Here is a 24147-nt window from a genome sequence, read left to right on the forward strand (position 1 = left end):
ACCATACAATTTCAACATATCATCTGGGCCTGCATTTTATTTATATAATTCTTAATTTGATTTCTAAAAGTTTTCTATTGACCTTTTAGTTTGTAACCTGTAAACATTTCCCCTATATACCTTCAATCTGAAAGTAACCTATTTAGTCAAATTAGTGGCTACTGCCAACCAATGGACTTACAGTGTACCTGTGAAGCCTCCCTTTCTTCTGCGCAGGGCCTCTGATCCTGGCTAAAAAGACCTTACAAACCATAAGCCAACCAAATAAGCAAAAGAAACCTTTTCCGCTCTGCACCAAACTCCCACCCTGACTCCAAGTTCTCTGAACCGTATATTCACTCAGGCTGTGTCTCAATCTGGGTGTGATCTCTCTGACCATGCACAACCTTCCTCAGCTTTCACCCTGACTATAGGCCCCAAGGCATCCATCTTGGATCAGTGGTCTACCTCCTCCCTGTCAGAAGGTTAGTGATGCAGGTCCTTTTCCAAGGGTTTGAGATGAGGAAATACCTTTTCCCCCAGAGAATATCAGCCTGTGGAATTCTCTGTCCCAAAAAACAGCTCAGGGCCAAACCATTGAATGTTTTCGAGAAGGAGTTAGATATAGTTCTTCAGGCTAAAGGGATCAAAGAGCATGTGGGAACAGGGTATTGAGTTGAATGATCTTATTGAATCCTATTTTCTATGTTTCTAAAATCCCTGGCAGTGCTGCACTGTCAGAATTGTCATCTTTCAGCTGATTTTGTAAAGCAGTACCCCATCTGCTGTTTTAGTATGGAGTAAAACAAAATCCTGTGGTACTGTCCAGGTGAAGAGACGGAGAGTTGTCCCCATTTTGCCAGTATTTGTCCCTTGTCCAACAGAGTGAAAACAGATGATAAGGTCATTATTATGTCATTGTTTGTGGGATCTTGATGTGCAGCAGTTGTTAGTCCTGTTTCCTCAATTACAATAATGACTAGCTTCAAACAGCTGGACCTCACCGGCTGTGGAATACTGAGTGATGTCCTGAATTTGAGAAGGGCGTTATAGAATTCAAAGTTATTCTGTCTTGTAGTTACTGAGGAAACATGGGGTGGAAATTGATCTTTTCTCTAGAGGCAATAGCCCATTATGTGAAATCCATGGATTCACTTATGAGGAAGGTTTGAACAGGTTGAGCTCATACCTGCTTGAGTTGAGGAGAAGAAGATGTGACTTGACTAAAGCATAAGATCCTGAAGGAGACTTTGAAACAATGGATGTTGAAAAGATGTTTCTTTTTATGGAAGAATGTAGAACATATGGGTAATGGTTAAAAATCAGGGGTCATTCAATTAAAACAGAGGTTGGGCTTTTTTTTTCTGCCAGAGTATTGAGAGTTTTTCAAGCTCCCTTCCTGAAAAGGTGGAGGCATCAGAGTCCCTGAGTATTTTTAAGGCTGAGGTGAATAGGTTCTTGTAAAGCAAGGGGATTGAAAGGTTATCAGGGATAGGAAGGAATGTGGATTCTGAGGTTGCAATCAGGTGAGCCATGCTCTTATTGAACAAGGAGGCAAAACCTGAGAGGCTGAATGGCCTTCTCCTGCTCCTCATTCGTAACTTGGTGAGCAAAAAAAGCTCAAAGTTTTGTGGCTGCTTCCTTATGCCAAGCATGACTGATTACATTCAGTGCTTCTTTGAAATTGGGACAATATTATGTGTTCCAGAGCAGCCTTCAAACACAGGCCTCTTGAATGTGACAATGAGAGCCGAAGCACAAAGAGTGTGGAAACAGATCGTTTGGGCCCAACTGGCATTTATAATCCACGCAAACTTCCCCCAACTCCCTTATCTTACCCCCATAGCATTTTATCCCTTTCTCCTTTGTGTTTCTTTCCAGCTCCTCCTGAATTGTTTCCATATGTTCTTCCAGCTTCACTCTGGCTTCCAGGAGTTGGCTGCAGTCTCGACAATCACCCCCAACAAGATGTTCAGGTTTTATTTTGAAACATGACCTTAGTGCAGAGCTGGGAGGATTGGGAATCCCCTGCTGCTGGCTGCACAGCAATTCCACAGGCTGGTACTGCTCTCTGTCCTCATTTCAGCCTCAAGGACCCACCTTTGTATTGTTACCATTAACCTCAGTCAGTGGGGGCTAAAGGCCCGACAGTGATATATGAATTTATTACCACTGTAAATTTAATGGAGTGAACATTAACCATGAGCCAATAAATCCTGCTCTTCCTCATTTGCTTTTTTCCTTTATTCGCTCATGTGATTTGAATATTGCTGGATAGGCCAGCATTTATTGTTCTTCCTTAATTGTCCAGAGGGCAGTTAAGAGTCAAACACGTTGCTGTGGGTCTGGAGTCATGTGTAAGCCAGACCAGGTAAGGATGGCAATTTCTATCCCTAAAGGGCATTAGTGAACTAGATGCGTTTTTCTAACAATTGACAATGGATTGATGGTCATCATTAGACTCTTAATTCCAGATTTTTAAAAACTAAATTCAAATTCCACCATCTGCCATGGCAGGATTCAAACCCCTTGAGGAGGTGATGGTGAACTGCTTTGTTGAGTCGATGCAGTCATTTAGTGTTGGTACACCCAAGGTTATGTTAGGGAGGGGCTGTTTGCAGTCAGCACGAATCATAGCCACAGTTTATTGGCTAATTTCAGCATGCTTCCCTGTCTCAGGGATACCAAGATCAATTGCAGTAACTATGACTGAGACCAGAACATTGCCCACAACAGGATATTCAACAGCATCTTCCAAACCCACTCACTAAAATGGACATGGGCAGCCAACAGAGGGGAACACCACCCCCTGGAAGCTTCCCTCCAAGCCAGGCACCATCCTGACTTGGAAATATATCCCCATTCCTTCCTATTGTTGGCTCAAACTTCCTCCCTAACATCACTGTATCTCCCTACGCTCCAATGACTGCAGTGGCTCAAAGAGTCAATCCCAGACCACCTTCCTCAGAGCAATTTGGGTTGGGTAAATCCCAAAATCTTCTCACTCTGTACAAGGTTGAAGCACCATTGACATCTCATTGAGGCACAACATGCCTACCATCTCCCTGAGGCATCACCCTAGCCTGGTCTACAAGCTTCTTGTTAACATTGTGCTCACTGTTGGGTGCAGTGCCACCAAAAGGCTCCTGCCATGATCGTAGCAGCAATCAGCCAGAAGAAACCAAAAGTAACAAAACCCAGAAGGTGCAGACAAAGCTCAGCAGGTCTGGCAGCATCTTTGGAGAGAAATCAGTTAGTTGCTGTGGTTCTGTTCGCCGAGCTGGAAGTTTTTGTTGCAGACGTTTCGTCCCCTGGCTAGGCGACATCATCAGTGCTTGGGAGCCTCCTGCGAAGCGCTTCTTTGATGTTTCCTCCGGTGTTTATAGTGGTCTGTCCCTGCCGCTTCCGGTTGTCAGTTTCAGCTGTCCGCTGTAGTGGTTGGTATACTGGGTCCAGGTCGATGTGTTTGTTGATGGAGTTTGTGGATGAATGCCATGCCTCTAGGAATTCCCTGGCTGTTCTCTGTCTGGTTTGCCCTATGATAGTAGTGTTGTCCCAGTCAAATTCATGTTGCTTGTTGTCTGCGTGTGTGGCTACTAAGGATAGCTGGTCGTGTCATTTTGTGGCTAGTTGATGTTCATGTATGCGGATAGTTAGCTGTCTTCCTGTTTGTCCTATATAGTGTTTTGTGCAGTCCTTGCATGGTATTTTGTACACTACATTAGTTTTGCTCATGTTGGCTATCGGGTCCTTCGTTCTGGTGAGTTGTTGTCGGAGCGTGGCTGTTGGTTTGTGTGCCGTTATGAGTCCTAGGGGTCGCAGTAGTCTGGCTGTCAGTTCCGAGATGCTCCTGATGTATGGTAGTGTGGCTAGTCCTTTTGGTTGTGGTATGTCCTTGTTCCGTTGTCTTTCTCTTAGGCATCTGTTGATGAAGTTGCGCGGGTATCCGTTTTTGGCGAATACCTTGTATAGGTGTTCCTCTTCTTCTTTTTGCAGTTCTGGTGTACTGCAGTGTGTTGTGGCCCTTTTGAATAGTGTCCTGATGCAGCTTCGTTTGTGTGTGTTGGGGTGGTTACTTTCATAGTTAGGACTTGGTCTGTGTGTGTGGCTTTCCTGTATACCCTTGTAGTGAATTCTCCGCAGACAACAAGCAACATGAATTTGACTGGGACAACACTACTATCATAGGGCAAGCCAGACAGAGAACAGCCAGGGAATTCCTAGAGGCATGGCATTCATCCACAAACTCCATTAACAAACACATCGACCTGGACCCAATATACTAACCACTACAGCGGACAGCTGAAACTGACAACCGGAAGCGGCAGGGACAGACCACTATAAACACCGGAGGAAACATCAAAGAAGCGCTTCGCAGGAGGCTCCCAAGCACTGATGATGTCGCCTAGTTTTTGCAACAAAAACTTCCAGCTCGGCGAACAGAACCACAGCAACGAGCACCCGAGCTACAAATCTTCGCACAAACTTAGAAATCAGTTAGTATTTTGAGTTTAGTGATCCTTCCTCAGAACAGAAACCTGAAATAAAAATGCTTGTCTCTAAAGCGAAGAAAATGCCCATTCACTCTCATGGGATCCAAAAGTCCTTCATCCCCAAAGAACCTTGAAGTGGTTAGAAAAATGTAAGTTCCTTCTGCCTTTATACATTAATCAATTAATAAGGGATTTAGTCATCATAGAGTCAGAGTGCTTACAACACAAAAGAAGGACCGTCAGCCCATTGTCTCCATGCTGCTTATGTAGCATCCATCTACGTTTTGCCGTTCTCAGGTAGGGTCACTTGACATGAAACGTTAACTCTGATTTCTCTCCACAGATGCTGCCAGACCTGCTGAGCTTTTCCAGCAATTTCTGCTTTTGTTCTGAGTGCTTTAATCACCTTTTCCAGCACTTGGCCCATAGTGTCGTATCCCATGGCATTTCAAGTGCTTATCTAAATACTTCTCAAATGTTGTAATGATTCCTGCTTCCATTGTCCTTTAAGGCAGTGAGTTCCAGATCCCCTTCACCCTCTGGATGAAAAAAGTCTTTCTTCTAAAGCTCCTCCTTACCTTTAAAACTGTGTCCCCTGACTATTGACTTCTCCACGAAAGGGAAAAGGTTCTCTCTATCTAACCTATATATGCTCCTCATAACTTTCTGCACTGCAGTCAGCTCCCCCTCAGCTCTGTCTATTGCAAGGAAACCAGCTCCAACCTATCTTATCTCTCTTAGCTGTGTGATGAAAGTGGAAAAGCTGAGATTGTTCTCTTTAGAACAAACAATGCCATGGGAACATTTGATGGAGACTTTCAAAGTCATTGAACACTTGAAATGATAAGATTAGATTACATTACAGTGTAGAAACAGGCCCTTCGGCCCAACAAGTCCACACCGACCCACCCATACCCCTACATTTACGCCTTACCTAACACTACGGGCAATTTAGCATGGCCAATTCACCTGACCTGCACATCTTTGGACTGTGGGAAGAAACCGGAGTACCTGGAGGAAACCCACGCATACACGGGGAGAACGTGCAAACTCCACACAGACAGTCGCCTGAGGCGGGAAATGAACTCGGGTCTCTGGCACTGTGCTAACCACTGTGCCACCATGCCGCCCTTAAATAGGGAGAAATGCTTTCCAAAGTCAGAAGTATGAATAGCTGGTGGAGGGAGGTGGGGTGGGAATAAGGAGATTTTTCTGACAGGGCAAGTTATATCTGGAATGCAATGCATTAAAGAGCAGTGGAAACAGATTCAATAATAACTTTCAGATAGGCGATTGGAAAAGCATTTGAAGGGGAAATTATTTTTTTTTCTTTTTCTTTTTTTTCCTTTTCCCAAACTACCGCAGTTTGGCCTAACTGCGGTAGTGGTTATTTTTTCCCCAGCACCCATGTTGTGTGTGTGCAGGTGTGAGACACAGTGAGAGACACAAGGTGTACGAATTTTTATTCAAGTTCCACCACCAGGAAGATAGGAAAACACCCGAGTGGCCAGTGACAAGCAGTGCCCTTCACAAAAGGGCAATGCTGTGTGATCAAACAGTGAAGGGGAGGGCAGGGATTAAATCAAAATAGAGTTGGAGGGAGAAATGATGCGGCGCCCACCTCTCCCTGAACAACTCCAGGGTGTTGGTGGAGACCGCGTGCTCCTTCTCCAAGGACACCCGGGCCCTAACGTAACCGTGGAAGAGGGGCAGGCAGTCGGCCCTAACGACCCCCTTCACAGGGAAAGTATTTTTATGGTGAAAGGGCAGTGAATGGGATTAATTAGATAACTCTTTAAAAATTGGTGTATACATGATGAGCTCAAAGGTTTCATCCTGTGTTAAACATTCTATGATGCTACTCAGGCAGCTTGTTGCAATATGTTTTCATTTACTGTGAGATTTGCAAATTGAATTACTGGAAGATACATCAAACAATAGCTTTCTTTAAAAAAATTTTTTTTTCAAAGACTTGCTATACTATACCTAAATTTATCAAGTTTTCACTTGCTGTGCCAGCTTGCAGGACCTAACACTTTATAACCCAGAGAGAACCATCACAGTGAAAGGTTCCATCGAAGCTTGTTGTAAGGCTGAGGAAGATATCATGAAAAAAGTGAGAGAAGCCTATGAGAATGACATTGCTGCTATGAATGTAAGTTTAAATGTCACAAAAATGTAATATCTTCCCCTCCATTGAGACATACTTTCTAATTTGCTTTTCACTTTATTGGGCTTGTAGTTTCTAATTTCATTTCATATATTCACCCTCTTTCTGTTTTTCTGTCTACCCCATTCTCTCCCTACATATTTCTCTGCATGGATTTATTGCTTCCTACTTCATCCTCTCTTCCACTGTCTATATTTCTCTTTCACTGTGTTCTGTCACCCTGTTTATTTTAGCTGTTTCAGTTCTCCCTTTCTCTTCATTATCTAAAGCTCATGTACCATTAGAGATGTGGTTGCCCAGGTGCAACATTCCTGTATCTCCCTGAGAATACCTGCCCAGGTGTAACACTGCTGTATCTCCCTGGGAATACCTGCACAGGTGTAACACTCCTGTGTCTCTAAAGTGCTAATTCATTTACTGTTCTTTTTCAGCTCCAGGCAAACTTGATTCCTGGTCTCAATCTGAATGCTCTGGGCTTGTTCCCACCTTCCTCATCCACCATCCCACCTCATCCTGTCGGAGTAGCACCAGCAACACCTTACGGTCCCTACATGGTGAGTCATTCACTGCGATTTTCACATGTAGCCACTTTGCTTAGGAGTGAGACCTGAGATCTTTGATCAATACAAAACTGGGAGGATTGTAGATTGTCAGGGAAGAACTTTCAAAAGGGAATTGGAACTTTAATTACAAAGTCAGAAGAATGAAGGAAAGAGTGGGGAGCAGGACTTCTAAATAGACAGCAAACGTATTGTAGGCTGCAAGGCCTCCGTTTCTGCTCAGAGGTCATTTTTAAGATGGGATTGAGTCCACATGAGCAGCATTGATAAAGCAATGCACCTCCCGGTGTTCATACCTATTGAATCAATGGAAATTAACCTCCAGAGTTACCTGCCATGTGTGATTATGTCAATATCACAGTCAGGCACTATGACTTCCTCAGCTGGATTTTGGAAGATGCAAATCAGAGGGTACTTTTTCATCCTTTTTCGGGTGTTCTTGTTAAGATTAAGCCAGTGGGAAGTCTGTTTAAGGGATAATGCTGAGCCTTGGCCAGTGATGACAATGCGTTTGATTTCTGCAGCAAACCTCTGATCCTGAAACAGTCCATGTATTCATCCCAGCCCAGGCTGTGGGTGCCATTATTGGAAAGAAAGGGCAACACATCAAGCAGCTTTCCCGATGTGCGGAGGCTTCGATCAAGGTAAGTACATTTGCTTCTTTTCATTGATTCTCTAAGATGATGATGAGTTTTCTTAAAGGCTTTGTTAGCAAGTGAGTTGGGATGGCATTAGGTGTCAGTTAAATTATGGGGACTGGGGTTATACTTGGGCCAGAATAATAATTATCAACATACAAACTAAGAGCTACTGCTCCTCGGATGCTGCCTGAACTGCTGTGCTCTTCCTGCACCCCTAATCCAGAATCTGGTTTCCAGCATCTGCAGTCATTGTTTTTACCTAAGAGCTGGAAGAGGCCATTTGACCCTTCATGCCTGCTCTGCCATTTGCTAAGATCATTGCTGATCTGATTATGTCTATCTGTCTATCGCCTGTAATTGCCTTGTTAATCAGAATCTGTCCAAGTCCATCTTCTGAACATTCAATGACACAGCCTCTCCTGCTGTCTGGGAAAGAGCATTCTACAGATCAAATTAACCCCTACCCCTTCTCCAAGAGAAAAATCTCTATCCCCCCTCAATGGGAGATTCCTTATTTTTAAATTGAATTAAATCCAGACAGTCCCACAACGGGAAACATCCTCTCAGCATCCATTCTGTAACCTACCCTCAGGATCTTCAGTGTGTTCCAAGGGATCACCTCATTTTTCTAAATTCCAATGGATACAGGTCCAACCAGTCCAACCTTTCATTATATGCCTTCATCCTAGGAATTAGTTGTATAAGCCTTTTCTGCATTGCTTCCAATGAATTATGTCTTTTCAGTGTATAGTACTCCAGATGTGGTCTCACCAAAGCCCAGGACAGCTGTAGCACAACTTCTCTCCCTTTTATATTCCATGCTCCTTGCAGTAAACAATAATATTTCCTTTCCCTGCTGTATCTGTCTCTGTGATTCATTTCCGGCACTCCCAGAACCCTAACCCTAACCCTAACCCTAACCCTAACCCTAACCCTAACCCTAACCCTAACCCTAACCCTAACCTTAAAGCTCTGCAATCTCTCTCAAAACCTCATGTTTTCCTTACGTCTTACTCCATCTGCCTATGTTACTGCCCATTTATTTAACCCATCCATATCTCTTTATAGACTCCTCATGTACTTTTTGCAATTTTTGAGTCCTTGCCACCTGGTTGCCAATTCTCAAGCAATGCCCTAGAGTCTCCAAGTATTCATCTCCTGGGCATTGCCGCGAGCAACAGCCACTGATGAATTAATTTTAATTTCTGAGACAATTTCCCTTTTTTTAATTGCATAAGTATTGGAGGAAGTTTTGGATCAGTTCATTTGAAGTCACATAACGAATACTCCAGCACTACATCCAGTCAGAGTTGGCAAATGTAGCCAGGCTCCCTTCCTCAGGACATTGGGTCATAGAGATGTACAATACGGAAACAGACCCCTCACTCCAAATCGTCCATGCCGACCAGATATCCCAAACCAATCTAGTTCCATTTGCCAGCATTTGGCATATGCCTATTCATATACCCATCCAGATGTCTTTTAAATGCTGCAATTGTACCAGCCTCCACCAGTGCCATTTGCCTTATGTTAGAGGAAGAAATCAAAAGGCTGGAAAGTGAAGGAATCATCAAACAAGTCCAATTTGCAGAATGGGCAGACCAGTTGCACTGATTCTGATGCCCAATGGATCGGTTTGTTTTTGTGGGGATTTTTAACAAGTGGTAAATCGCCTTTTGCAGCTGGATAAATATCAAATCCCCCATATAGAGGGTTTAAATGCAAAACCTGGCAGGGGACTGTCCTTCATGAAGCTGAACATGAGCCATGCATATTTGCAATTGCGGTTAGATGAGGTTTCGAGATGTATGCTTCAGTTAATATTCATAAGAGTTTGTACCAAAATACAAAACTGTCATTTGGGGTACTGCCAGCCTGTGCAATTTTTCGGCGGACGATGGAGAACATTTTACAAGATCTACCCCAGGTAGCCATTTATCTAGATGACATGCTAATAACAGGGAAGACCAGTAAGGAGCACATAGAGAATTTGGACGTAGTCCTTAGATGTTCCTCCCAGGCAGATGTATACCTTAGAAAATGTGTGTTCCAGACACCCCAAGTGACCCATTGGAGAATGAAATGAGATCAATCAAAGGTGCCCCAGTTCCCCAGTCTGTACCGGAGGTTAGCTCTTTCCTTGGGCTGGTGAATTGTTGTAAAACGTTCATAGACAACCTGCCCTCCATCCCAGCAACTTTGCATCAACTTCTAAACAAGGGTTAGCCTTGGAGCCAAGCCATAGCTTTTAGAGAAGTGAAGAAACAGTTCTCATCCTCTAAGGTGCTGTCACACCATCATCCCAAGTGAGATTTGGTATTGACATGTGATACCTCTCTGTACGATGGAGTAGTATTAGCTTATAGGTGGGCCAATGGAAAGAAACACTCAATAGCATATCATCCTCAGGACTTTGGCTAAAACAGAGCGTAAATACGCTCAGGTAGAGAAGGAAGGTTTGGTGGTCATATTTGGAGTCAGGAAGTTCCAACAGTACCTTTACGGATGTAAACTTTTAATAATAACGGACCACAAACCCCTGGTAGTGCTTGCCCATAGCTTCAGGCCGAATTCAGCAGTGAACTCTAATACTAAGTGCATATAATTACAGGTTGGAACATCATCCTGGAGGCCAAGTAACAAATGTGGATGCCTTGAGCCTCCTTCCACAGGCAGGTATACCACCAGTGATACTGTCACTGGAAGATTCCGTTCTGGTTTTAAATTTTCTGGACACACTTACAGTCACAGCTGACAATATCAGACTTTGGATGCAGGAAGATCTGGTCCTGGCAAAACTGAAACAGCTGGTGGTGATGGGGATACCAAAGGACCATAACAACCAGAATTGAAATGTTTCTGGACTTGGAGAGACCAGATCACAGTAGAGGATGGCATATTAATATGGGGAGGAAGAGTGACTGTCCCGAGCAAAGGTCACCTGGCTGAACTCCACCAGGGTCATCCAGGGGTTCCCAAAATGAAGATGTTGGTGAGAAGTTATGTCAGGTGGCCAGGGTTGGATGCAGACATAGCTGTGTTGCTGGGCCGTGCACAGAATGCCAACAAAGACAAAACTTATCACCGGCAGCTCCCACACATTCATGGGAATCGCTGGGTAACCCTGGACTCAGGTTACACATCAACTATGCAGGTCCTTTCATGGGCTCAATGTTATTAGTCATTGTGGACGCCCATTCACAATGGCTGGACATGGGCAGAGTTCATTTGTCAAATATAGGGATGACGACAGAAAAGCTACGCACATCTTTTGCAATGCATGTACTCCCAGAAGTGTTGCTCACAGGAAACAGGCCATCATTTTCCAGCAGGGAATTTGAGTATTTCCTAAAGTCAAATGGCATTCAATATATAAGGAAGCCCCATACCACCCATCATCCAATGGTCTGGCAGAAACAGCAGTCTGAACTTTGAACGCAGGCTTAAAGAAACAGCCTACAGCTTCACTTGGTACCAAACTATCCTGGTTTCTATTTGATTATCAGCCCACCCCTTATGTAACCACAGGGCTAGCTCCAGCAAAGTTGCTAATGGGGAGAAGATTCCCCCTCCCCCCACGCTGATTGATGATGTTACTTCCGCCCCCATCATGGCCACTCCCACGGCCACTTCCACCCCTCACAATTCCTCATGCATCACACGTGACATCACTTCCGCAGCTCACATCATTGCTGATGTCACATGCTCAGTGACTTCTGCCACCCCACTGCCGTGTCTGCCACCACTTCTGCCCCCACCAACGCCACTCACTTGCATTCTGCTGACACGCCCCCCACAGATCCCACTGTCACCATTCCCGGCCCCCAGAACCCTGAGGGGAACACCACCCCTGTTCATGACTCCACCCCCATTCCCCCCACCATCACACCCACTCCAGTTACAGGTTCCGCCCACACTCCCAGCTCTACACCCACACTAGATCCCAGCTCCCAGCCCTGCCGAGTTTTCACCATCCCTCCAGACCTTCCCCTCACTGAGGATGAGCGATCAGACCTCAGCAAAGGACTCACCTTCATCCCCCTCTGTCCACACATCAATGAATTTAATACAAGCCATGACGTCGAACACTTCTTCCGCTGCCTCCGCCTCCGAGCTTGCTTTCACAATCAGGACTCCCGCCCACCTTCCGAGGACCCCTTCGCCCACCTCCAACACACTGCATCCACCTGGACACCCCGCGCTGGCCTATTACCTGCCCTCGACCTCTTCATTTCCAACTGCCACCGGGACATTAACCGCCTCAACCTGTCTACCCCCCTCCCCCACTCAACCTCTCACCCTCACAATGCGCAGCCCTTCAATCCCTCTGCTCCAATCCCAACCTCCCCATCAAGCCAGCAGATAAAGGGGCCGCAGCTGTAGTCTGACACACTGACCTCTACACCGCTGAAGTCAAACGCTAACTCGAGGACACCTCTTCCTACCGCCCCCTCGATCATGACCCCACCCCCATCACCAAACCATCATCTCCCAGACCATACAGAACCTCATCACCTCAGGAGATCTCCCACCCACAGCTTCCAATCTCGTAGTCCGGGAACCCCGCACTGCCCGTTTCTACCTCCTTCCCAAGATCCACAATCCTGACTACCCTGGCCGACCCATTGTCTCGGGATGCTTCTGCCCCACTGAACTCATTTCTACCTACCTCGACACTGTCCTATCCCCCCTAGTCCAGGAACTCCCCACATACGTTCGAGACACCACCCATGCCCTCCACCTCCTTCAAGACTTCCGATTCCCTGGTCCCCAACGCCTCATCTTCACCATGGATATCCAATCCCTCTACACCTCCGCCATGACCAGGGCTTCCAAGCCCTCCGTTTTTTCCTCTCCCGACATCCCCAACAGTACCCTTCTACCGACACTCTCATTTGTTTGGCCGAACTGGTCCTCACCTTTAACTATTTCTCCTTCGAATCCTCCCACTTCCTCCAGACCAAAAGGGTAGCCATGGGCACACGTATGGGGCCCAGCTATGCCTGTCTCTTTGTTGGCTACATAGAACAGTCGATCTTCTGTAATTACACCGGCACCACTCCCCACCTCTTCCTCCGCTACATTGATGACTGCATTGGCGCCACCTCGTGCTCTCGCGAGGAGGTTGAGCAATTCATCAACTTCACCAACACATTCCATCCTGACCTTAAATTTACCTGGACTATCTCTGACACCTCCCTCCCCTTCCTGGACCTCTCCATCTCCATTAATGATGACTGACTTGACACTGACATTTTTTACAAACCCACCGACTCCCACAGCTACCTGGATTACATCTCTTCCCACCCAACCTCTTGCAAAAATGCCATCCCGTATTCCCAATTCCTCCGCCTCCACCGTATCTGCTCCCAGGAGGACCAGTTCTACCACAGAACACACCAGATGGCCTCCTTCTTTAGAGGCCGCAATTTCCCTTCTCACGTGGTTAAAGATGCCCTCCAATGCATCTCATCCACATCCCGCACCTCCGCCCTCAGACCCCACCCCTCCAACCGTAACAAGGACAGAACGTCCCTGGTGCTCACCTTCCACCCTACCAACCTTCGCATAAACCAAATCATCTGCTGACATTTCCGCCACCTCCAAAAAGACCCCACCACCAGAGATATATTTCCCTCCCCACCCCTTTCCGCCTTCCGCACAGACCGTTCCCTCCGTGACTACCTGGTCAGGTCCACGCCCCCCTACAACCCACCCTCCCAGGAATTGTAAAACCTGCGCCCACACCTCCTCCCTCACCTCCATCCAAGACCCTAAAGGAGCCTTCCACATCCGTCAAAGTTTTACCTGCACATCCACCAATATCATTTATTGTATCCGTTGCTCCCGATGCGGTCTCCTCTACATTGGGGAGACTGGATGCCTCCTAGCAGAGCGCTTTAGGGAACATCTCTGGGGGGATACCCACACCAATCACCCACACCGCCCTGTGGCCCAACATTTCAACTCCCCCTCCCACTCTGCCGAGGACATGGAGGTCCTGGGCCTCCTTCACTGCCGCTCCCTCACCACCAGACGCCTGGAGGAAGAACGCCTCATCTTCCGCCTCGGAACACTTCAACCCCAGGGCATCAATGTGGACTTCAACAGTTTCCTCATTTCTCCTTCCCCCACCTCACTCTAGTTCCAAACTTCCAGCTCAGCACTGTCCCCATGACTTGTTCTACCTGCCTATCTTCTTTCCCACCTATCCACTCCACCCTCCTCCCTGACCTATCACCTTCATCCCTTCCCCCACTCACCTATTGTACTCTATGCTGCTTTCTCCCCACCCCCACTCTCCTCTAGTTTATCTCTCCAACCTTCAGGCTCTGCCTTTATTCCTGATGAAGGGCTTTTGCCCGAAACATCGATTTTACTGCTCCTCGGATGCTGCCTGAACTGGTGTGCTCTTCCAGCACCACTAATCCAGAAGAAGATTCCGCACCAGGTTTATAGGATTAGATTCCCTACAGTGTGGAAACAGGCCCTTCGGCCCAACAAGTCCACACCACACTGAAAAGCAACCCACCTAGACCCAATCCCCCTATATTTACCCTGACTAATGCACCTAACACTACGGACAATTTAGCATGGCCAATTCACCTAACCTGCACATCTTTGGACTGTGGGAGGAAACCGGAACACCTGGAGGAAACCCACACAGTTAAATTTGATCTTCCTGGACCTGGATCTGGGGACAGGGTGAAAGGGCATCAGGGACACCAATGCCGAATACAAGACTCTGCTAAGTGAGAGAGAACAGTTTACTTTAGGAGATGAAGTTTGGTGTCGGTGTGATGGTCCTGCACTAGCATGAGGACCAAATGAAAGTAGCAAACTGGCAAACAGTGCAGGAGGAAAACATGCCCGCCTCCTCGACTGCCTTTCCACCTGTTCTAGAACCCATGGGTTCTCCCTGTCCAACAAGTGTTGAAAATGCCCAGGGAATTTGAGATGGACCCATGGCCGATGTTGCAGCCTCAACTCCTTTGCTGCCTGAAGAGGAGAATGAACTTCATCTGACACACGCCGGGCGTAAAAGGTGAGTTACTGTGCGTTGCATGCCACCTGTGTCAGAGGCAGAGTTGGCAGAACCTGACCTGGTGCATAAATGCCCCGGGGGAAGCTACAAAAAGAAAGACCCAGCCTATGTCCCCAGACTCAGACGGGGAGGAATGTGGTGATTGTAACAAGGTCAGCCAGGTGGACCTCATAAAATATGAGTTTCCTGATTAGACAAGATTACCAGCCTCAATCAGGGAGCCCTGGATGACAGATATTAACAGAAGTGTCAGGCATGCTGTTCACTCTTGAGAGCTGGATCAGTGTCAAGGACTCTCCCCGTGTAAATAAAGGGTAACCTGGTGATAGGATACTGGCCTCCGTGGAGTTATTTAATGCCCCTCATGATTTTACAACCCTCTATAAGGTCACCCCTCAGTACTCTTACACACCACAGACAAAAAGTCCCAGCCTATCCAACCTCTCCTTATAACGCAAACCTTCCAGTCTTGATAACATCCTTGTAAATCTTTTTTGTATACTTTCCAGTTTAAGAACATCCTTCCTAAAGCTGGGTGAACAGAATTATATACGGTACTCGAAATGTGCTCTTACCAATGTCTTGTGCACTTATACCATGACGTCCCAACACCTGTACTCAATGGTCTGACCGATGGAGACAAGCTTGTCAAACACTTTCTTCTACCTGTGACACCACTTTCAAGGAACTCTGTTCGTGCACCACGAGGTCTCTCTGTTCGACAACACTCTCCAGGGCCCTAACATTAACTGCATAAGTCCTACTCTGGTTTGTCTTAACAAAATGTAACACCTCACATTCATCTGAATTAACCTCCATCTGCCAATCCTCTGCCCACTGGCCCAATTGATCAAGATCCCATTGTACCTTTTGATAACCTTCTTCACTGTCCACAATATCACCAATTTTGGTGTCATCCACAAACTTACAAACCATGCCTCCTATATTCTCATACAAATTGTTTATATAAATTTTGAACAACAGTGGCTCCAGCCCTGATCCTTTTGGCACACCACTGGTCAGAGGCCTCCAATCTGGACAACAACTCTACCACCTCTGTCTCCTACTATCAAGCCAATTTTCTATGCAGCTCCCCCTGGATTCCATGTGATCTAACCTTGCTAACCAGTCGACCATGCAAAACCTTGTTGAAGGCCCTGCTGAGGTCCATGTAGACAATGTTGACAGCTCTGCCTTCATCTATCTTCTTGGTCACCTCTTCAAAAAAACCCAAATCAAGTTTATGAGACACGGTTTCCTTGCCTTATCAGCAATGCACAGGTCGAATCACACCATCCAGTTCGCTAATGACACGACTGTAGCGGATCTCATCAGCAGGAACGACCAGAGGAGGTGCAGCAGCTAACAGACTGATGCAGAGCCAACAACCTGTCTCAAGACAAAAGAGATGGTCATTGACTTCAGGAAGGTACAGAGTGACCACTCCCAGCTGGACATCGATGGCTCCCTTGTGGAGATCGTGAAGAGCACCAAGTCTCTTGGCGTACACCTGGCAGAGAATCTTACCTGGGCCCTCAACACCAGCTCCATAGCCAAGAAAGCCCGGCAGCATCTCTACTTCCTGCGCAGGCTGAGGAAAGCCCACTTCCTAACCCTCCCCCCATCCTCACCATGTTCTACAGAGGGTTCATTGAGAGTACCCTGAGCTGCTGCATCACTGCCTGATTCAGGAATTGCACTGTGTTGGATCGTATGACCTTGCAATGGATAATGAGGACAGCTGAGAAGATCATCAGGGTCTCTCTTCCCTCCATTACAGACAATTAAACTACACACTGCATCCGAAAGTCTAAGAGCATTGTGGAAGAACCCACGCACCCCTCATTCAAACTCTTCCCCCTCCTGCCATTTGGCTGAAGATACCAGAGCATTTGGTCTCTCACGGCCAGACCATGCAACAGTTTCTTCCCCCAAACCAACAGGCTCCTTAACACAGTATAATCGGACTCCTTCCCATCTGAAATACTTTTGTATTGCTGCTTCTGTTATTCATCATTCTTCTATTACACTGTTATTTGCGTGTTTTGCACTTCCTATGCACTTTATGCCGTGTCCGATTGTATAGTTTGTGCTGTCCATGTAGCACCCTCTGTCCTGGAGGGACGTTGTCTCGTTTTACTGTATCAGTTGTATATGGGAGAAATGACAATTAAAAACAACTCTACTTAATCCCATTTCATCTGTCTTGGCTTCACTTCCTTTATATGCTTTATTGGTAAATAAAAGGAACCTTGTTAGAGTTAAATAGCTTTGCACACAGCCTCAGATTGTGAAGAGTATTATAGAGATGTTCAGAGTTATAAGGAGATTTTGTTGAGGAAATATGGAGAAATATGCCATTGGCAGAAGTGTCAGTAACCGGATGATATCATTGGTGAAAGAACTACAGTGTGATGAGAATTTAATTTTTGCAGAGCCGGTTGTTATGGTCTGGAATGCACTGCCTGAAATGACAAGGACGTGGATGTTCTCAATGACACTGGTATCCTGGGGCTCCCACATCCTGCAACTAGTTTTTAAGATTCGCACCCCTGTTTTCAAACCCCTCCATGGCCTTGCCGCTCCCTAACTCTGTAAGGGAGCCTCACAGCCTCCACGTAATCTCTGGAATTTCCTGTGCAGACCTCGCTGTCAGTCTCATTTCCTTGGAGATGCTCCTTTAAAGCTCACTGTTTAGCCAAATCATTTACTACACGATTGATGCCAAACATTGGCAGTTACATTCCAATGAAACACCAAGTGCTGCCTTTATGATGTGGCAGGTGCTATGTAAAAGCAAGGTACTGCATTGTCACAGAATGGAAGTGCCCTCACTGTAACTTCATGCTTGGTGTAATTTCTTAATATCTGTCATTGCAGATCGCTCCAGCAGAAAGTCCGGACACCAAACAGCGCATGGTGATCATTACAGGACTGCCAGAGGCTCAGTTTAAGGTAAAAAAAAAGAGACAACTCCATTAGAAAGAGAAAAGATAATTCTTGCAGAAATGCGAGCTTAATGTGTGAGTGCTACCTGAAAACGGGCTAAAATTCATCTCGCCATCTGAAATGGAAATTGGGTTTTCTGCTTGAAACCCATCCTATCCTGACCAATTAGTTAAAGGTTTGGAGATTTTTGAATAGTGGGGTGACAGGGCATTGAATGCTGGGTCAGTAACAGTGGTGGAGGCAGAATCTCTAATCACTTTTATAAGGAAGGTGTAAAACCATTTCAAAGATAACATCTTTAACATCAGGCTGTGGAGAAATGACAGATGAATGGAGGGCTAAATGGGCTGAATGGGACTAAATGGAGGGCTGGTACATATCTGATAGGTTGAATGGCCCCCCTCCTGCTTTTGAAGATATAATTATTTTACAGCAAGGAGCCTGGGTGTAGGATTAATGTAAACTATCTTCAATTGTTGTTCCCATTCTGAAATGTTTCTTTCACTTGTTTTCTCTTCTTCTTTTTCTCTCCTTCTCTCTTTCCTTTCTTTCTCCCATCTTCCTCACTATCTGACCTTTTCCCTATCCCACTTACTAACATATGATTTGGGAGCAGGAAGAGGCCATTCAGCCCTTTGAGCTGAGACTGCTATTTAATAAGATTCTCAAAAATAAGATAAGGTTATGGCCTAAACTCTTCGCTAACCTCGGACTCCCTTATCAATCAGGAACCTTTCTAACCTGCCATAAGGATGTTCAATAACCCAGCCTTCACCATGCTCTGGGGAAGAGAATTCACAGATTGATAACCCTCTGAAAGGGAAAACAAACATCCTCCACATCTCTGCCTTAAATGGAAATCCTTTATTTTTAAATGGGATTACTATTTGTACTCGTTCACTTCCCTGTCTCCCTCTCTCTTTCACTCTTTCTTGCTTCCTCCCTGTTCTTCTCTTCTCTCATCACCACTCCTCCCCATCTCTGTAGCTGTAAGGATTCCACATGGACTTCAGTTGCTTAAAGTGGCAAGAATCAACAAAACTGGCAAGCTCCTGTAGATTAGAGTCTTTGTACCAGTGGTTGATGAGGCATGAGATTATTACCAAGGAGTGGCACATTGGCTCAGTGGTTAGCATTGCTGCCCCACAGCGCCAGGGACCTGGGTTCAATTCCACCCTTGGGTGATGGTCTGTGTGGAGTTTGTATGTTCTCCCCATTTCTGTGTGGGTATCCTCCCACAGCTCAAACATATGCAGCTTAGGGTGGATTGGTCTTACTAAATTGCCCCATAGTGTCCAGGGATATGCAGGCTAGGTGGATTAGCCATGGGAATTGCAAGGTTACAGGGATAGGGTAGGGGGGTTGGATCTGGGTAGGATGCTCTTCAGAGGGTGGGAATGGACTCAAAGGGCCTGCTTGCACACTGTAGGGATTCTATGCTCTGCCTTCCATTGGTGTGAACAACAGCTGAGGACAGGATTGAAGTCCCATACAGTCATGGTTAGGTTTCCCGTTGTTACACACAGAGAACAGTCACGTTTGAGAGTTACCAGCACATTCTACAAATGTCAGTCAGCAGCAACAGGAGAGGTAGGGCAAGGACACATAGAATCATTTGAATGACATATTTTTGTTCTCTCCTCCCCCCAGGTCCAGGGCAGGATCCACGGGAAGCTTAAAGAGGAAAATTTCTTTGGACCCAAGGAAGAAGTGAAACTTGAGACGCATATTAAAGTTGCTGCCTCAGCAGCTGGCAGAGTGATAGGAAAGGGAGGAAAAACTGTAAGGGCCAGTGATGGTTTGTTGCTTTTTGAGCTTGGTTTTGAAAAGGGGGAGAACAGATGAAGCAGACAGAAGCTGTCTGATGCGATCCTTAGAATGGGTCAGTTCACCGCCAAGTCGGAAGAGGAATGTAAGACCGTACGGAAATTGCTGGAGAAACTCTGCAGGTCTGGCAGCTGAGACAAACAGAGTGAATGTTTTGAGTCCAATGTGACTGGTGTTCTGAGGACGAGTCATATTGGACTCTGTTTCTCTCTCCTCAGGTGCTGCCAGAACTGCTGAGTTTCTGCAGCACTTTTCGTTATTGTTTCGGATCCCTAGCATTTGCAGTAGTTTGCTTTATTTCACTGTAAGGAGCAGAATTACAGCATTCAGCCTTCATTTCAAACCTGCTCTGCCATTTAATGAGATTGCGGCTGATCTTAAAAATCTGTTTCCTTCACCATCATCTTCATCCTTGATTCACATTGCATCTAGAAACCTATCGCCCTCTGCCTCCCCCGAGTGTACTTGATTGCTAAATACTCATAACTCTCTGGGGTGGAGAATCACAAAGACCCAGAACCCACTGTGAGAGGAAATTTGTCTTCATCTCAGTCCTGACCTCTTACTCAGAGACTGCAGCTCCTTGTTCTAGATTCTCCAGCCCTATCAGGCTTCTTAAGCATTTAATAAATTTCCGTGAGAAGAATTCAGTTCCTTCAGGAATCCAGGGAATAGAGTCCTAAATAGGAAACAGGGTCAGAGGTCATTAAACTTGAAGTAGCTTTTCCAACAGCAGTAGCTACATGTGCTTGTAATAAAGCCTGTTGAAAATGAACATTGTTAACTGTAAAGTAACTCCATTTATTGTAATCCCCTTAACTTTTGTAAAGGACAGAGGAAAGAAAGGGTTTCTAATCTATTGCTACATAGCTCAAACTATGTCCCTTCAAAACATCTAAGTGGACCCCCCACTTAATCATGGTTAAGACAGTCAAAAGACAAACAGTTTATTATGTACTATGGGTGGAAAAAGAATATAGACAATATAAACTAACTCCCAAAGATCTAAAGTTCAGACCATAAGGTGGAAAGTTATTTTCTCACCATCCTTTTTATTTTGGTAATAATACATGTGATTTTCAGTAGAGTGACACTTTTTCCTTGATTCAGTAGTTGGTCAAATAGACCCAGGTCTTTTCTTGGTTTAGAACTCTGGTTTTAAGCTCTGTTGGTTTTTCTGTCTTTTTCCCACAAGGACAGGAAGCGATGGATGTTCTCTGTTTGGAGGCTTCGGTTGTTTGTTTTAATGCTTTTAAATCTCTGCCGTTTGACCAATCAGAGGGCTGGTGGCAGATAGAATTTCCTGAACTCAAGAGACTCTTGGTATCCCTGGGTCTTGAAGTCTCTTCCTCACTGCTTCAGAAAACAACATTATATCAAGCAATTCAAAAATATGCAGCAGTTGATTTTTAATTTTCAACAATCCCCTGGTATTTCCCTGTATATCTGAAAACTAGTTTATAATCCTAAACAAGAAAATATATGGCCACTTGCTGTGTTCAGACCTTCAGGTCTGAGCTCTGGATTTCTCTCCCTTAACCTCTGCCATTCCACCTCTTTCCTTCTTTGAGATACTTGACGAAGCCTGTAGTTATCTGCTCTAATATCTTCTTATGTGGCTCAGTGTCAAACTTTGCTGAAGACACCCCTGCCACATGCTTTGGGATATTTTATTGCACTAAAGGTGCAGAATAAGTACAAGCTGCTGTTTTCCAATCCTGTGCCTGACCCAGGTGTCCTTGCCATTTATTGTGTGTTGATGTCTGTGTGTTAATAATTAAAAATCACACAACACCAGGTTATAGTCCAACCAAGTTTAATTGGAAGCACACTAGCATTTGGAGCGCCGCTCCTTCATCATGTGGATGTGGAGGACACAATTCTAAGACACAGAATTTATAGCAAAAATTTACAGTGTGATGTTACTGAAATTATACATTGAAAAATATCTTGATTGTCTGTTGAGTCTTTCATCTATTCGAATACCATGATAGTTTCACTTCTTTCATGTGTAAATCACAAAACCTTTTTTTAAAAGTTGCATTCTCAGGTTAGCTGTAACAATGGGTGTTAGCTAGACAATATGTTGAAGGTGTTAGCCCCCTGTGTTCTCTGTCTATGCCATGATGTTTAGATTGATTCTAATGTAAAAAGTGAGATAACAGAGTTTTACATGAATTCATGCAGTTTTTGAGCAAAGTACAATGTAACTCTGCAAGTACAAATTCACCCCACAAAATATATGTGTGCATGTGGGTCTTTGTCTGTCTGTGTGTGTGTCTATCTGGGTTGGGGGTTGTGAGTGTGAGAGAGAGTGTATATGTGTGTGCAGTGAGTGTAGAGTGGTCTAAGTCTCTGAAAGGATGCCTGTGTGAGTGTGGGAGTGTGTGTGTCTGTAAGGGTGTGTGTCCGTGTTATGTGTGTGTATAGGAGTGTGTGTGTGTAGGAGTGTCTGTGTGTGTGTGTATAGTGCAATAGTGGTCACCTGTAATGTGACATAAACCCAAGGTTGAGGCCCTCCCTATGGATACCGAACTTAGCTATCAGCCTCTGCTCGGCCACTTTTCGCTGCTGTCTGTCCCAAAGTCCGCCTTGGAGGATGGTCACCCGAAAGCCCGAGGTCGAATGTCCTGGACCCCTGAAGTGTTTCCCAACTGGGAGGGAACACTCCTGTCTGTTGATTGTTGTGCGGTGCCCATTCATCCATTGTCGTAGCCTTTGCTCGGTTTCCCCATGTACCATGCCTCAGGGCATCCTTGCCTGCAACAAGGATAGACAACGTTGGTCTGAGTCACATGAGTACCTGCCACGTACATGGTGGGAGATGTCCCCATGTGTAATGGTGGTATCCATGTCCACACTCTGATATGTCTTGCAGCGCCAACCGTGACAGGGTTGTATGGAGTTGTCCTGAAAACCGGGCAGCTTACTATGAACAATGATTTTTTTTGAGGTTTGGCGGTTGTTTAAAGGCAAGCAGTGGAGGTGTGGGGAAGGTCTTGGCGAGGTGCTCCTCACCAAGATCTTCAGTGTATTGTCTAGCTAACACCCATTGTTACAACTAACCTGAGAATGCAACTTTTAAAAAAAGGTTTTGTGATTTACACATGAAAGAAGTGAAACTATCATGGAAATCAAACAGATGAAATACTCAACAGACAATCAAGGTATTTTTCAATGTATAATTTCAGTTACATCACACTGTAAATTTTTGCTATAAATTCTGTGCCTTAGAATTGTGTCCTCCACAATCACCTGATGAAGGAGCGGCGCTCCGAAAGCTAGTGTGCTTCCAATTAAACCTGTTGGACTATAACCTGGCGTAGTGTGATTTTTAACTTTGTACATCCCAGTCCAACACCGGCATCTCCAAATCATGTTAATAATTAGCAAGTTGTACTGACTGTGATTGTTAAGAACTCATTGCAATATGATTCATCCTCACACTCATTCTCTGCTTCCTTTGCTGTAGGTGAATGAGCTGCAGAATCTGTCCAGTGCTGAGGTTGTAGTGCCTCGAGATCAGGTCCCAGATGAGAATGACCAAGTCGTCGTCAAGATCATTGGTCATTTTTATGCAAGTCAGGTAGGCACCCATTCACCTGCCTCCAGGGAGTTCCAGGGCTATTTGAGTTATGGAATGGTTACAGTGCAGAAGGACACCATCTGTCCCATCATATCTGAGTCAGGTCACTGGAAACACAATTCGCCAAGTCCCACTCTCCTATCTATTCCCTGTAGTTGGTGTGGAATGTAGCAGGATTAATGCTCAGGAACATAACCACAGGTTCAAATCCAAATTTCTTTAACCTTTATAATGGGAAATAGAAATAACCCCTCTCTCCCTGATGTGTTGAGAAGTTTTGTATTGACTGGAAATGTGAGCATGGGGGTAAGTAAGCATTGTTTTCTTGCTCTGAAACACCCTGAAAGACTTTCCAAGTTATGTGGCTCTAGAACTTGCAGAATCTATATTATTACTTCACTGACAGAGTGTTAAAGAAAAAACACAGCTTCCACAGTCTGTAACAGGCATGTGTCCAAACTTGATTTACTCGCTCTAAGCAATGGCTATGTTCATAGAATTAAAACTCTTATTGCAAACACTTTTAAAATAATTTGGCATACAATTGAATTAAGACTTTTCATGAGTCTAGTAGTGTTTTGCAAGATGTAATTTTTTTGTCAGTTCTTCGCTGTCCTTGAATGTACTAATGACGATAACAAAATTGGTGTTTTGCACAATTGCAGCGTTCATATTTCTGCAATACCTTCACTCAGTCAAGTTTAATTTTAGTTTGGCTTCAATATATCTAAAGAAGTAGATATCCCTGCATTTATGTAGTGAGCAAACACTAGTTTTTGCTTGAAATAAGTTCTAAATTTAAAACTAGTAACTTTTGAAATTGTCATTAATGCAAACAAGTAATAGTACTATTTTCCCTGGTTGATATAGTGACCAGTTTGTGTTAAATGTCTCTGA

The 24147-nt window shown here is 45.1% G+C and overlaps 1 protein-coding gene across 3 annotated transcripts in view; it reads left to right on the forward strand.

Moving 5' to 3' along the window:
* The window catches only part of igf2bp1 (insulin-like growth factor 2 mRNA binding protein 1), a 175663-nt gene that overhangs the window by 143891 nt on the left and 7625 nt on the right, over positions 1-24147 (forward strand). For all 3 annotated transcript variants that reach the window (XM_087977738.1, XM_087977739.1, XM_043674803.2), the window contains 6 exons: positions 6492-6627; positions 7074-7196; positions 7727-7846; positions 17769-17843; positions 19488-19619; positions 23137-23250. In XM_087977738.1, coding sequence (XP_087833864.1) covers positions 6492-6627; positions 7074-7196; positions 7727-7846; positions 17769-17843; positions 19488-19619; positions 23137-23250 — 700 coding nt within the window. The remainder of the gene's footprint in view (positions 1-6491; positions 6628-7073; positions 7197-7726; positions 7847-17768; positions 17844-19487; positions 19620-23136; positions 23251-24147) is intronic.

Source organism: Chiloscyllium plagiosum, unplaced genomic scaffold, assembly GCF_037043375.1.
Source record: "Chiloscyllium plagiosum isolate Xiang-an unplaced genomic scaffold, Cpla_swu_hap1 HiC_scaffold_32, whole genome shotgun sequence".
Taxonomy (NCBI): domain Eukaryota; kingdom Metazoa; phylum Chordata; class Chondrichthyes; order Orectolobiformes; family Hemiscylliidae; genus Chiloscyllium; species Chiloscyllium plagiosum.